This window comes from Pimephales promelas, chromosome 3, assembly GCF_988280905.1.
Source record: "Pimephales promelas chromosome 3, fPimPro1.hap1.1, whole genome shotgun sequence".
Lineage (NCBI taxonomy): Eukaryota > Metazoa > Chordata > Actinopteri > Cypriniformes > Leuciscidae > Pimephales > Pimephales promelas.
Genome location: NC_142771.1, coordinates 21,729,157 through 21,742,083, shown reverse-complemented (window position 1 = coordinate 21,742,083; position 12,927 = coordinate 21,729,157). Strand labels below are relative to the sequence as shown.

At 37.8% G+C, this 12,927-nt stretch overlaps 2 protein-coding genes across 3 annotated transcripts in view; both read right to left on the bottom strand.

Moving 5' to 3' along the window:
- Positions 1–391: 391 nt before the first annotated feature.
- eci1 (enoyl-CoA delta isomerase 1) lies at positions 392–2,813 on the bottom strand. The gene is made up of 7 exons (XM_039687522.2): positions 2,663–2,813; positions 2,124–2,243; positions 1,877–2,004; positions 1,643–1,789; positions 1,402–1,523; positions 776–954; positions 392–690 (listed from the first exon to the last, which is right to left on the bottom strand). Exons 1-7 carry the CDS (start codon positions 2,706–2,708, stop codon positions 524–526), a joined length of 909 nt encoding a protein of 302 aa, XP_039543456.2. The 5' UTR covers positions 2,709–2,813; the 3' UTR covers positions 392–523.
- Positions 2,814–4,861: 2,048 nt separating this feature from the next.
- Positions 4,862–12,927, bottom strand: part of arhgdig (Rho GDP dissociation inhibitor gamma) — a 28,355-nt gene continuing 20,289 nt past the window's right edge. For both annotated transcript variants that reach the window (XM_039686253.2, XM_039686252.2), the window contains exons 4-6: positions 9,349–9,425; positions 6,868–6,931; positions 4,862–5,098 (exon numbers count right to left, since the gene is read on the bottom strand). In XM_039686253.2, the coding sequence (XP_039542187.1) occupies positions 4,893–5,098; positions 6,868–6,931; positions 9,349–9,425 (347 nt within the window). In that variant the 3' untranslated portion in view covers positions 4,862–4,892. The remainder of the gene's footprint in view (positions 5,099–6,867; positions 6,932–9,348; positions 9,426–12,927) is intronic.

The window sequence follows — 12,927 nt, the reverse complement described above, 5'->3', positions numbered from 1 at the left end:
AAAATAATTTCTCTCACTTGGAACGACATCTCTTCTCCTCTCTGAAGACGTGTTACTGGCGCGAGGACGGGACAACCTGTCACTCACATGACATCACTGCAATAGCAAACCACAACCATCCAATCAATTCCTATTGGACAAAAACAAGTCCAGCCCTACTTTTTTTTTCTTGATCTAGAAGCTGTATCGTCAAAATAGGGAAGAAAAGACTATCGCAACTTCCGCTTCATGCAGACTTTTAAAATAATAGGCAACCAGTTACTTGACCTAACATACACGCATGCAAAACTTTAAAACCTTGATGTTGAATAAAAAAAAAAAAAAGTCAAATAGACAAGTTGTCAACATGTAATGATAAGATGTCAACTACCCACATCCTAATGAGACCCCATTTTAGTTTTATATGATTTTATTTACAAACAAATTTATCCTCTAGTAAGAAAAGAGAGGACAATGTGATATACAGTGACATTGATGCACGCTACATAAAGACAATGTCAACAACAGGCACGTGTTCAGGTCATCAAGACCTCTTCCTCTTCAGCATCTCCATGTACATCCCAAGAGATTTCTGGATGGAGTCTTTGGTGATGAAACTGACGAAGTTTGTGGTGTCGGCGTCTCTGTTCCCAAGTAGTTTGTCTAAGGTGGGCTTTCTCATCATAGACTTACTTATCTGACGGGCATGATCTGTGGGCAAAAAACAGTGTACATGAACAAAATGTACAATACCAGGCAGAAATATTTTATTCGGGAGCAAACTATTACTATTTACCTGGGATAGCCAACCATTTAGTAATGGTCTCAGTAGCTGCGCTGAGAACTTTATCTTCAGGAACAAGCTCGTCCACCAAACCGATCTTCAGTGCTTCAGGAGTATTGTACAACAAACCGAGCTGAAGACCCTTCTCAGTTTCTCTATGGCCCACAACATTTGCCATGGTGTCCTTAAACCTGGTTTACAAAATCTCCATTTAGTACCATCCTGTTTTACAGTAGGCATGTTTACAGGCAATCATTTTTGTTACTTTGAATGAATCCAATCCGATTTCAGATTCTGAAAGATCTGTTTATATGAAACCTAAACTTTGAAATCAGACTCACATCAATTACACATACAATAATTTATAAATAATTTTTGCTATTTTTTAATATGATTATAGTTGGATTCAAGCATTTACGTGCTATTTTTTCTATTGATCGGATTTTTTACTTCCTCTTCAATCCGATCGAAATTCACGTGGAACAATCTCAGTCGTTTCGATTGAGGTGTTTACATGAAGGCTTTTCAATCATATGGAGCCATCAATCCAAATAATATCTGTTTATTTGGGCAAAAGTAGCTACTAGCTAGTGGTTCCAAAGTCTACTGATTGTGAAATTCACAGCAATAACACTTACCAAAAAGGTGCAACTATACCAAGTTGTGTTTCATTGAGACCAATGTTATAGCGAGGGTTATCAGCCATGATCCTGTAGTCACAACACATAGCTAACAAACAGCCACCTGCAGGACTGGAGCCCTAAAAAACAGAACAATTAATGTACATTCAACAACTAAACATTGGACCCTATACAAGTACTTTACCTAAACCAGCCAGGTATCAGAAAACAAAAAAGAAGAGTGTATAGTGGCACTCACATTGATTGCAGCGATTGTGACCTTGGTGGACCCATAAAGCTTTAGCCACGCGTCCTGTACAGCCTTCCAAAATTCTGCGCAGTGCTCTGGGCTCTTCTGATACATTTCCAAAATATCTAGGCCTGCAGAAAACACCTTCGGCTGGGCCTATAACAAAAACAGCACTGTCAATGAAATGAACAAACATATAAACCAAACTGGATTCCACTAAAGCAGATGTTTCTGATGACTTACAGATGTTATGATCACACCTCTGCAGCCTCTGTCCAGTTCAAGTTTTTCTAAATTAATAGCAAACTCAGTCAAAAAGTCAAGACTCAGACTGTTGACTGGAGGACTTTGGAACTGCATTATAGCAACACCTGTGAGAATATTAAATTATTATAACAGGAATAAGGATTTTCTAGTATTAATTTTTGATAAGTGTAGTTGCAATGCAGTAAACCCATTATTAATACACATTATGCATTAAGATTCTTACCATTACTACTATCCAGGTCCACTTTAATTTTTGAGGATGATGAATATTTGTTTGAAGATAAGTATTGTAGAGCACAGGTCCTCCCATGACTACAGTTTCCAGACAGCAGTGACACAACCCCTTCAAGAGATATATTATTTTCCATATGTAAAAGTAAAAGTCAATGTATTTCGCAGTGCATTTATTTAACTATTGGTTAACGTTACAACTATAGTGTTGTATTTCCCAGTGTGAATAAGCTGTGGCGTGTCCCTTTAAAAGAAGTGAAAAATAAAAGTTTAACAACACCAAAACAACAACTGAAATATGTATCATTATATGACGATGTGTTCTGCTTTCTAAAACCTATAGATTAATTAAATAACTAACTTAATGATTACATGAAAACTACAATAAAGGCGTAGACAGACAACTCTTGTGTGGTCCGCTGACCTTCGTCCTAATTCCTGTATTGCTACTGCACATTTCCTTCAAAATAAAACATGCTCACTGCACAACAGAAAACAGCAAAAGTTTCAGATGATGCAAAACACACATACCACCAGAGGGGCTGAATTTGGTACAGTGTCTTAATACTGATGACATCTCGCCAGCAAAAAGGATAATGCTAAATTGCTAAAAACTTCACTGTTTGCGTACACATGTTGCCAGATCTCGCTTTAAAACTAGGTACCTGTACTGATAAACTTCCTCAAAATAAGTACCTTTCCTCAAAATAACATATATGCATCATTCTGTGAAGAATTTTTATTTTTAATAGGTTTATCGATTAAATGCATATATGTCTTTACAGCAACCTGCAACGGGACATATAGCGTCTTCATGGAAAAACAACCTGAAAGAGGTTTTAAGGTTTTAACAGGAGGACATGGCAACACTAACAGTATGCGTAGCTGGTGAGCAGAGCGCCAATCAGCAAAGACGTACTTAATGTACTTTACTATGATTGGTCAATTTTGGAAGGCGGTACATGTTGTGGCAGACTCAAGCAAGTGAGAGAAAGATGCGTGTCGTCTTTTTCTTCTGAGATTCGGTTTTTATCATACGGAAGCGAATTTTTCTCGACATTCTTTTATTTCTGCTTTTTTGTTGTTCATTTTATAAACTGACTTGATGTGCCTAGTAATCATACTGGTATATGAACTAAACTAAGACATTTGAAACAAGATAACAAATAGTAAGGACAAGCCAAACTTTATTAAAAATGTATGACAATTCAGAAGCAATAGAATCTATTTTTAGCAAATGAATCAGTCAGCTGAAAAAATGCCCTGACTAAATCTTACATTACATCTTACTACTGCCGACTTTACATCACAATGATGAACCCCCTAACATATAAAAATGAAGCATCATGCAATACTACAAGTAGACTAATGATAACATTGTGAGGACAACTGCATAAACACTCACACTATGAATTTGAGAAAATATACATCATGTGCGTATATTTTGAAAAAATGTTGAGGATTTCCATTTGATCAAATCCATCTTATAGTCAAATTTTGACTGTAGAGTCACACGGTAATCAAAAATGACAATTCACAAAAAAAAAACCCTCCGCTAATCTTTTGTGCGCTCTCTTATTTATTTCTTCCTATTGCTAACTAGCTCACAGTTAATGATGATTTAGCATTTGTCTCCCTCATAAAGGCATTACAAAAATGCACATGCAAGTTATACATTTCCTGTGGCATTTGTTACCTTTCTTGAAGAAGTCTTATTGTAATCATTTCCAAAGTTTTTCTGAAAATTCTGTGATATATCAGAATATGATATAGCGCAGTAGATAATTATTTAAGAAAAAAACATCAGATATGCACATCAGATAATAACACCAGAGATGGAGATGGAAGTGTAAGGTAACAGTATCAGCAGGCATTATAAACAACAAAATGTATTTATTTTGTAATGTCAAAAAAAAAAAAAAGTCATAGACAATCTAATATGAAAAAGCTAGATGTAGGACAGTTACAGACACCTGGACAGAGATGAAGAGATTTTGAACCATTTCAGGGAATGAGGAGGGTGCTTGACTATGGGCTCCAGTGATGGTGGGCTCCCAACTAAAAAGACCAGCAAATGTTTAGCCTGCGGTGCCAATCGGCCTTCTTAACTAGACTAACTAGTAAGACAAGTGACTATAGCTTCACCAGAAATGCTGTTAGACCAGCTTTGCTGGCGAACGACTTCATACGGTTGGTCTAAGTTGGTCTTTTTTGGAAGGGTTTAATGTTCAGAAATACCTTTTGGACAAGCAACACTAAGTACAAACCACTTCCTACACACGTATTTATCAGTTAACAGCAGGCTGATTACATCATCAATACAAGACATTAGCCATAGCAAACACAATGGCTTCACATCCAAGCATGCACTGATCTGCTCATGGGCTCTGTAAAGAACTCTAAATGCATTTCAAGAATACAGACATCGTAATATTTACATTTACAGTTTACACTAACCTGAGAGTACAGGCATGACGTATTTCATTTGTTGATTATACCGTTGTTATATCTATTACAAAGTACTAAGTCACCTCTAATACCCTGCCAGTCACTGTTTGTCCTCACCGTTGATTACACTGAATATGTAAAAATGTGTTCATTATTTTAAGGTTTTTGTGATATGACTAATTGTTATTTAACCATTTGCAAAGTCAACTCCAGCTGCATGTCTACCTAATCTAGTCCTCTGTTTTAAACATTAGTCATAAACTGGGTATTTTGCTATGCATCTGGGAGAGAGAGGGGCAGAGGGATAACCTCTTTACTCTGCACTGTCCCAGTCTTTTTTGATCTGCAGGTTCCACTCCCACGACAGATGGTCTGTCTTGTCGTCATCTGTGAAGTAGGATTTGATGTGGTAGCTTCCGCGAACGATCATGCCCTTCGGAGCCTCCTCCACCGGGGTCATAAACTCATGCTCCTCGGCTCTCGGACCGTAGCTCCCCACCATGTACACTGCCTTATCCACTACAGGAAAAAATGAAAATATCTTTTAAATTTAGTAAACATTTTGTGACATATTCATTCATTTGAATTCTAATTGCAAAATAGCATGACAGTCCATCTTACATTCATTTTGAGAGCCACAAATATGGAAGCTGGTTTCCGCCAAGTAATAAAAAAATAAAAGGGGTAATTGCAACTGTTTATTTCACAATTCTGACTGTTTTCTCAGAGGTTTGAATTTTGACTTTATAACTCGCAATTGCAAGTTTATCTCTAACAATTCTGAGAACAAAGGCTGAATGTATTTTCTCACAATTCCAAGTTTATAACGTGCAACGTGACTTTTTTTCTTAAAATTACGAGACACATACAAGAGAGAGCGGCTCTAAAAGGGTCATGAAACCCTAAACAAAATTTTCTGAGATTTTAACAGTTATGTGTGCTGAACATCAAAGAAGTCAATGTTACCATCCATTAGTTTTGACCGTAGGAAAAAACTAGTTAATTTTCAACTGGATTTAATTTTTTTTGTCTTTGTGTCAACATCACAGGATGTGGCGAATTCAACTTCTGTGGTGAATTCAACTGCTTTCTTTACTGGATCTCTAGTAACCGTGTCGCTTGATCAAGATTGGCTCAAACTGCACTGACATTGATGGTTTAAACCATGGATGGAGTTGCACAATTTCATTATGTTGGGCAACGTGCAACACGCATTTTAATGAAAACATGGAGCGCTATATCGAACATTTTTATATCGTTACCGACAATGGTGTACTGACGATAAATATTGATACCGATAAATACCATAATCATTCATGAGACTACGTGTCCTTATCCTATGAGAAGACGCCTCGCTTAATTATTCATGACAGCACACCTTTATTTTCTAGTACAGGCGCTTCAAAACAGTGAGACTGCATACAGTAAGAGAGAGATGCATGATTAATAGATCAAAAACGAGTGTTTGTTTTAGCTTTGTAAGAGTTTCTGCATCGCACAAGTTCTCTTCAATAATAGATCATGACTCCTGAGTCTTCGACACAAGCGCAATTCATCCAGACTGACTGGTCGAAAGCTGATTGATTGGTTTCCCCCACAAGTAAACTGGCCAATGGCATTTTTTAATCTGTCAGGCAAATGGATAGAGAAAAGCATTTGGCAAAACTACGCAAAAAAAGGCAAATAAACTTTTGTCAATTTTTTTTTTCTAATGATTTTGTAAATTTGAAATGCCTATTAATAAAACAATTTATTTATTTCCATTTTTATGTTTCAATTAATAAATTGGATTGAATTGTGTCACACGGGCGGGTCAATCATCAAGATTATTATTGACTGATATTGTTAATATTTTGTGCTGTTATTTTTTTCCGTCATATTTAATTAACAGGTTTTTAATCCCAAACTTTTAATTATTGTCATGACACCGTTTTCTGTGATAAACGTTTTGTTAACAAACACATTAACACTGATTGGCACATCATCAATAGTTTCCTGTTTATATAATATCAGATCAACTCAAAGTGGACTTATCACAGATAATCTGAGCATTGTTGGACTAAATCATCTCAAGATTTTGCCAACAAGATAACATAATATAAATGTAAGTGAAATGTGTTTATAAGATTAAAATGGGAATGCAAGATATTTATTTAAATGTTGGTCTTAGATCACTCACATTAAAACAGTACATGTGTGTTTAAAGACATCCATACACCCTTGACTCAAACACATTCCCAGCACCAAGCAAGGCCAACATTTAAATTCATGAATACAGATGCTCTTACGTCTGAGTCCTTTCCTGTAGGTCAGATGCACATATTTCAGTCCAGACACAATGTCCCTATTGACCTAATGGGAACAGATGGGATGAATTAGAATACATATTAATTTAACATATCATTTTCATTCTCACAGTCACCAGCAGAGGTCCTGTTAGATCCTTGATCATTTAGGAATTTACTTCAGGGAATACCTGGAATTTGCACTGAAAATAAGTCACTGTCTATTTTAGTGTCTTTAGACATGAACTATAATGCTATATTTTACAGTATCTTCTGTATCAAGCTTAATCAGGCACTTCTTTCCTGATTAATCATGGGATAGAAGGATATTGTTGGATACCAAGGGATTTTGGTATTTTGCGGGAAAATTATCTGCTATGACTCAGTGATTCTAGATGCCAATTTTAATTAAAATTTCTTGAAAAAAACTGTAACAAAACAAAAACATTTCAACACCACCCATATTGCATAGCAAAAAACTTTCTGCTTACATTCAGTGTTGGGAAAGTTCACTTTCTGCATGAACTAGGTGAAAGTTCAGTTCACAAATTTGAAAATAAACTAGTTCGGTTCATAGTTCATACTTCAAAATTTTGAACTAAGTTCACAGTTCTAAAAATGAACTAGATCATAGTTTTTTTCCCCCCATTTGTTGCTGCAAGTTTTTTTTGTTTATTGCCACCGCCCATATTCAAACACAGACAGCAATAATTTTATCGGCGGGCAAAGTTTGCACAGAAATGTAAGATTTTCCCCATCCTCACGATCTTGTCTTAAAACCCGTTTAAATGATCATACGACGGCGCTGCATTGGCGACAACATGATGTTTTTTGTTTTGATGGCACATCCGGTGGTGCGACACTGGTGGCTGGTGTTGCCAGATTGGGTGTTTTTTCCGCTACATATTAAGGTCTGTTTAATTAACAGTGTGTTTTAGCTGAGTTTTCATCTGGAAGGCTCTATAGAGCATCACAGGAAGTAAAAATTCAATACAATTTCTCCATTGACAGTTGGGATATAGGCCATTAAAACTTAACCATACATGGTAGACTTAAAACCAGCTACGGCTGTACTAAGTGACTATATATGCTCATATAAACGCCAAAAGTTCATGGGGCACTAACCTTGTTTTAAGATAAATCCCTTTTATTCACAATGTATTCGATAAGTACTTGATTACCCACAATCCTGAACAATCCCACAGTGATGCATCTGATTGGTGGAAGTTGTGTAACGTGTCTGAAACCCCACAAAGGTACGTGAAGACTGAAGATAGTGTAATGACGTAGGGCTAAGTTCATTGGTCGCACCTCAGAGACGACGCCGCGGCATTGGATGTGCATTTGCCGCAGCACAGCCTATGAGTGAGCCAGACGCTCAATGTTTTAGCATGTGCAGCTGCAAATGCGTTTTACATATACTGTAAGCTTCAGTAAATCGAGAAAAAGGAGTTTCCCTGCACATTCACTATATAAAATTAACTGGAGGAAAAAGTTCAGGTGGCCGTCGTCAGATTTGGAAGTCACCCAAAAGGCTCTTTCACGGTGGCTTCAGTCAACTTTAGTGAGGCGCAGTGGTTTATGGGAGGAGTAGTTTCTTTGCTCGGAAATGAAAATATGTACACAGGCTTGTACCCTTGACTTTTTTGCATTTTCTCAGACATGCTCTAATACTCTTTAGATATGGATTTTACAAAATGTCAATGGGAGAAATTAATGAGAAATTTACTTCCGGCACCAATGCTCTCTCGGGCTGTGCGGTGGGACTGTGATAGTCTATAGAAATCTGGCACCCTATTACTATAAGTTACTGAGAGAGCGTGCGTTCACAGACACCAGAATGAACGAGTTCACAGTAACGTTCATCAAGCAGAAATACACTACGTTCAGTTCACGTTCGCCCAAAATATCAACGAGTTCATGAACTATCGTTCAATGAATGCGTTCAGGACCAACACTGCTTACATTGTAACCCGAACTGTTTACAACTAATTTTAAGTGTGTTATTTTTAGCCTGGGAAAGAGTTTCTGTGTGTATTTCCCTATGTTCTTCATAGTGCTGGCCTGATCAAGACAGGAAATAAACAATCTATCCACTTCTAGCCTTGCACTTCTAACACAGTCTCATCCCAAGACGTCATATAACTGAAGTCTAAGGACGTCTTTTGACCATACGTCAACATCCGCCGTTTTAGGGTACCCTTTAACGTCAGTTACATAACGATCCTGGGACGTCTTACAACTGACGCTTTACCTTTAACGTCAGTTAGGTGACGGGGTAGGTTTTAGGGGTAGGTTTAGGTCTGGGGTAGGATCCGATAACGTCATCTAACCGACGTTAAAGGGTACCCTAAAAACGGCGGATGTTGACGTATGGTCAAAAGACGTCCCAAGACGTCAGTTATATGACGTCTTGGGATGAGACTGCACTGGCATTTCATGTATACATGCTCTGAGGCTGCAGAAGCTTGGGTTCAATTTTACCTTAAAGTGAATTTTCACCCTGTAGTCCACTCCCTCCTTCATGGTGAAGCTCTTCTTCTTCAAAGCATCAAGGTCACCTGTGTTAAAAAAAAAAAAAAAATCAGCCAGAATGAAATTAAGTTGAATTAAGCATTGTTATAATCAGTGTTGGGGGTAACGAGAGTTACGTAATCAGTTGACTTTTCAAAGTAACACATTACTTTTAAATTTACAAGAAAATATCAGTTACTTTTTCAAAAAAGTAACGCCAGGACTTTGTTTTCTATGGTGGTGTGAGAGCTCAACGTGCTGCAACTGAAGAAAAACACCAGCAAATTAATAAAACCTCTTTATCAGTGTGCTCAACACATGTACTCCAAATACTCACAATACAAACAAATACTGAAACGCGCTGCAAATAACATAGACCACAATGGAAACATTTCCAGGGGAGCCCAACAGGTGACGAACCCGGCTGGGACGTGCTTTTGTTCGTGAGCTTCCCTATGTCCTACTCCCTTCGAAGGGCAGAGCCCTTTTGGAGGGAGCAGAGCAGTTGTGTGCCATTATGTAGCCGTGTGGAACACACTTGGTGAAGGGAGCAATGAAAGACAATGCAATTTCCTCATTATTTTCACCAGGGATGTTCCCATGACAACGCAGCACCATGTCCATCAGCTAAAGAGCTGTTATTACCAGAAATACCTTATTATTGCTGTTAACAAACTGTTGCAAATACATTTTATATGTGTTATACAGTATATCTACTTATAGTTACTAAGGTCTAAGGTTATGCATACTTGGCTTGCTGTCCAGGTGGAGGGCTCCACGCTCGGAATTTCTGAAACCCAGAAATGTTGTTTGTGTTGTGAGTATTTGGAGCACACATGTTTTGTGAAACTGATGAAGAGGTTTTATTAATTTGCTGGTGTTTTTCTATTTGCATGCGTTTTCTTCAGTTGCAGCACGTTGAGCTCTCTCGGCCACCGTAGTTTTCCCATTTATAGTCTGACACTTCTCCTGTCCCCATGTTGAATGAAATCAGGAGAAAGCTGCACCATATATATATTTTGCAATTGAGAATGGCAGCACAGCCGAAAGGTACAGGCTGGCGTGGATTTGCATTTCATTCAACGTTAAACATTTCACTTTTGGTGTGTAAGAGTCTTTACATTTGCTAAAATATATCTTTTTTTGTCATTAAAAAAGATACAAGCAAGCCCAGCCCAGCCCAGGTGAGAAAAAGTAACAAAAGTAATGTAACCAAATGCAACTAATTACATTTCAGGGAGTAACGCAATATTGTAATGTTAAAATTGCTTTTGAAACTAACTTTTCACAACACATTTTTTAAAGAAATATAACTGCAAGCCTTTTATGTGGCAGGTCGCATTTTGCTTGTAGTTCAACCGAGTTCAATGCAAAGAGCTTCCTTACAAAAGTGCAACTGCTGCGTTATCAATTTATCCCTTGGATCTGCACTAAGTGCTTTGTAATGGATACTGAAAGAGACCAGGGAGGAAGGAGAAATTGGAGATTGATACAAAGAACAACATTAATGATGATTTGTGGCCCATTCACGTGATGCCAAAAGCCAGACTGTTTATTAATCTCCATAACATTAATACTATTTTTAGGCTGTAGAGGCTTTACCATCTAGTGGAACTGGACCTCGGCTTGGAGATTCTCCATCTTGAAGTGGATTCTCTGCATGTGCTGACGTGTGATGTCAATGTCAATATAACAGAAGCGGCATCGACCCTCTCAAAACCTTTTCTACATCAAAAAGATGAAAATTCCATATCTGTAATTGACTAAATCTAGCTCTGATAATAACATAATAACATAATCCTGATTGGACTAGAGGATTAGTCCATGTCTGCGACAGTGAGAGTTAAAACGTAGGGTGTGTGATCTCATTATGAAATGCTGATCTACTCCACTTACATGCAAGTTAGACTGTCCGCACACACTACATATACACACACATTTACACTACTATTCAGAAGTTTGCATGTTGTTTCTTATGCTCACCAAGGCTGCATTTTTTAATTCAAAAATACAGTAAAACTGTAATATCATGAGGGGCCATCGCAGTCTAGGGGGGATAAGGCACAAATTGAAACTTAGGGGGTACAAATCTGATCTTCAGAAGAGGGGTCGATGCCCTCTTATGGCAGTGGGCCAGGGACATCTATAGACATAATAATTTGTATACCAAACAAACTATATTTTATCCCCTAACCCTACCCATCACAGAAAACTTTCTGAATTATTTTTACATTTTAATAACAAAAAACATTCCGATTTTATGGGAAGTGACATTTGATCCTAACAACGAAGACGCGCACACATACAAACACATGTATGTATGTGTATGTGAGTAGTTGTGTGTGCTTAAAGATTCTGAAGGACTTGGTTGGTAATGAACAGTTTGCTGAAGTTGTTGTAGCTGGTATGTCATTTGTTTGACTCCCACACAACAGTTAGGAGAGAGCAAAGATGGAGATGGATAAGGAAGATCCCAGCGGAGGCTCTAGCAGTCTGGAGGAGCTGAAATCTGGCAAGAGGTGAGAATGAGAGCGGCCCGTTCCACCCTCACTCCCACTGCTGCAGCGTTCAACACAGACACATCATCACCATCAACATAACTCACTGAATCTCGCTTTACTAAAAGATACGTTTCCTACAGAAGAGGATTAGTGCCAAGTAATAATAATAACTGTAATAATAAACACCATCTCATTTTTAAAGTCATATTAATGCGAGATTATAAAACTTGAAATACAATGCTGAGAATAAACTAAATTTAAATTTCAAGAATCAAGTCGTGTTTTGAGAAAAAACACGTATAAAAAATGTATACTTTGAAAATAAACTCAATTGCTGAGAATAGACTCATTATACTTTGAGAATAAACATGTTGTGTTACGAGTTGTTGAGAATAAACACGCATTCGATCATTCGCATATGCAGGAAGTTTTCTTCAAGCGTGTTAGAAATGTTGACGCAGTTTTTCTGGGATTAGTTTGTCTCAATTTTTTTCTGTTTCTTCATGTAATCATGGACGGACTTGATGGTGAGATCAGATCTCCGTGTGGAGCACCGGCTGTTGTCAGACTCCTTGTACATACAAACATATCATTAGATTGTTACAATTCCAATGTATTCGACTAGCTGAAAGATTCTAAGTCTGAACTGAACACATGATCAGTTGTAAGTATCAGATTACATTCATAATCGGCCTTGCTTAAGACTTTTGCGCAGTACTGTACATTTGTAAGGATTTTTTTGGAGTGCAGACTGGGTTAAGAGTGAATCCTCTGTGCTTTATTCACATCTCTCTCAGGGGATGCGACGAACACTGCAACATATTCAACTGCTCGGATATGGACTATTCGGATTCAATTAAGAGCGGCATGATAAGGTCTGGATTCCTGCTGCTCTAATCTGAATGTCAGCAGAGCAGAACTTCTGCTGTCACGCTGAGTGCTATTCGAGTCTTGAGTGCAGTCAGGTTCTGCTCCCCACCTTCATCTACCACTAACCGTTACAGTCTTCCTCTACTGCGTCTCGATCCAGCCAGATCCATCAAAAACT

Excerpts from the sequence above, each read along its gene's own strand:
- eci1 (XM_039687522.2), bottom strand. The coding sequence starts at position 2,708 with ATGTCATCAGTATTAAGACACTGTACCAAATTCAGCCCCTCTGGTG. Across the intron at positions 2,244-2,662 it reads CAAATTCAGCCCCTCTGGTG|GGGTTGTGTCACTGCTGTCT; the intron begins GTATGTGTGTTT and ends TATCTCTTGAAG. Across the intron at positions 1,790-1,876 it reads GAGGTGTGATCATAACATCT|GCCCAGCCGAAGGTGTTTTC; the intron begins GTAAGTCATCAG and ends TTTTTGTTATAG.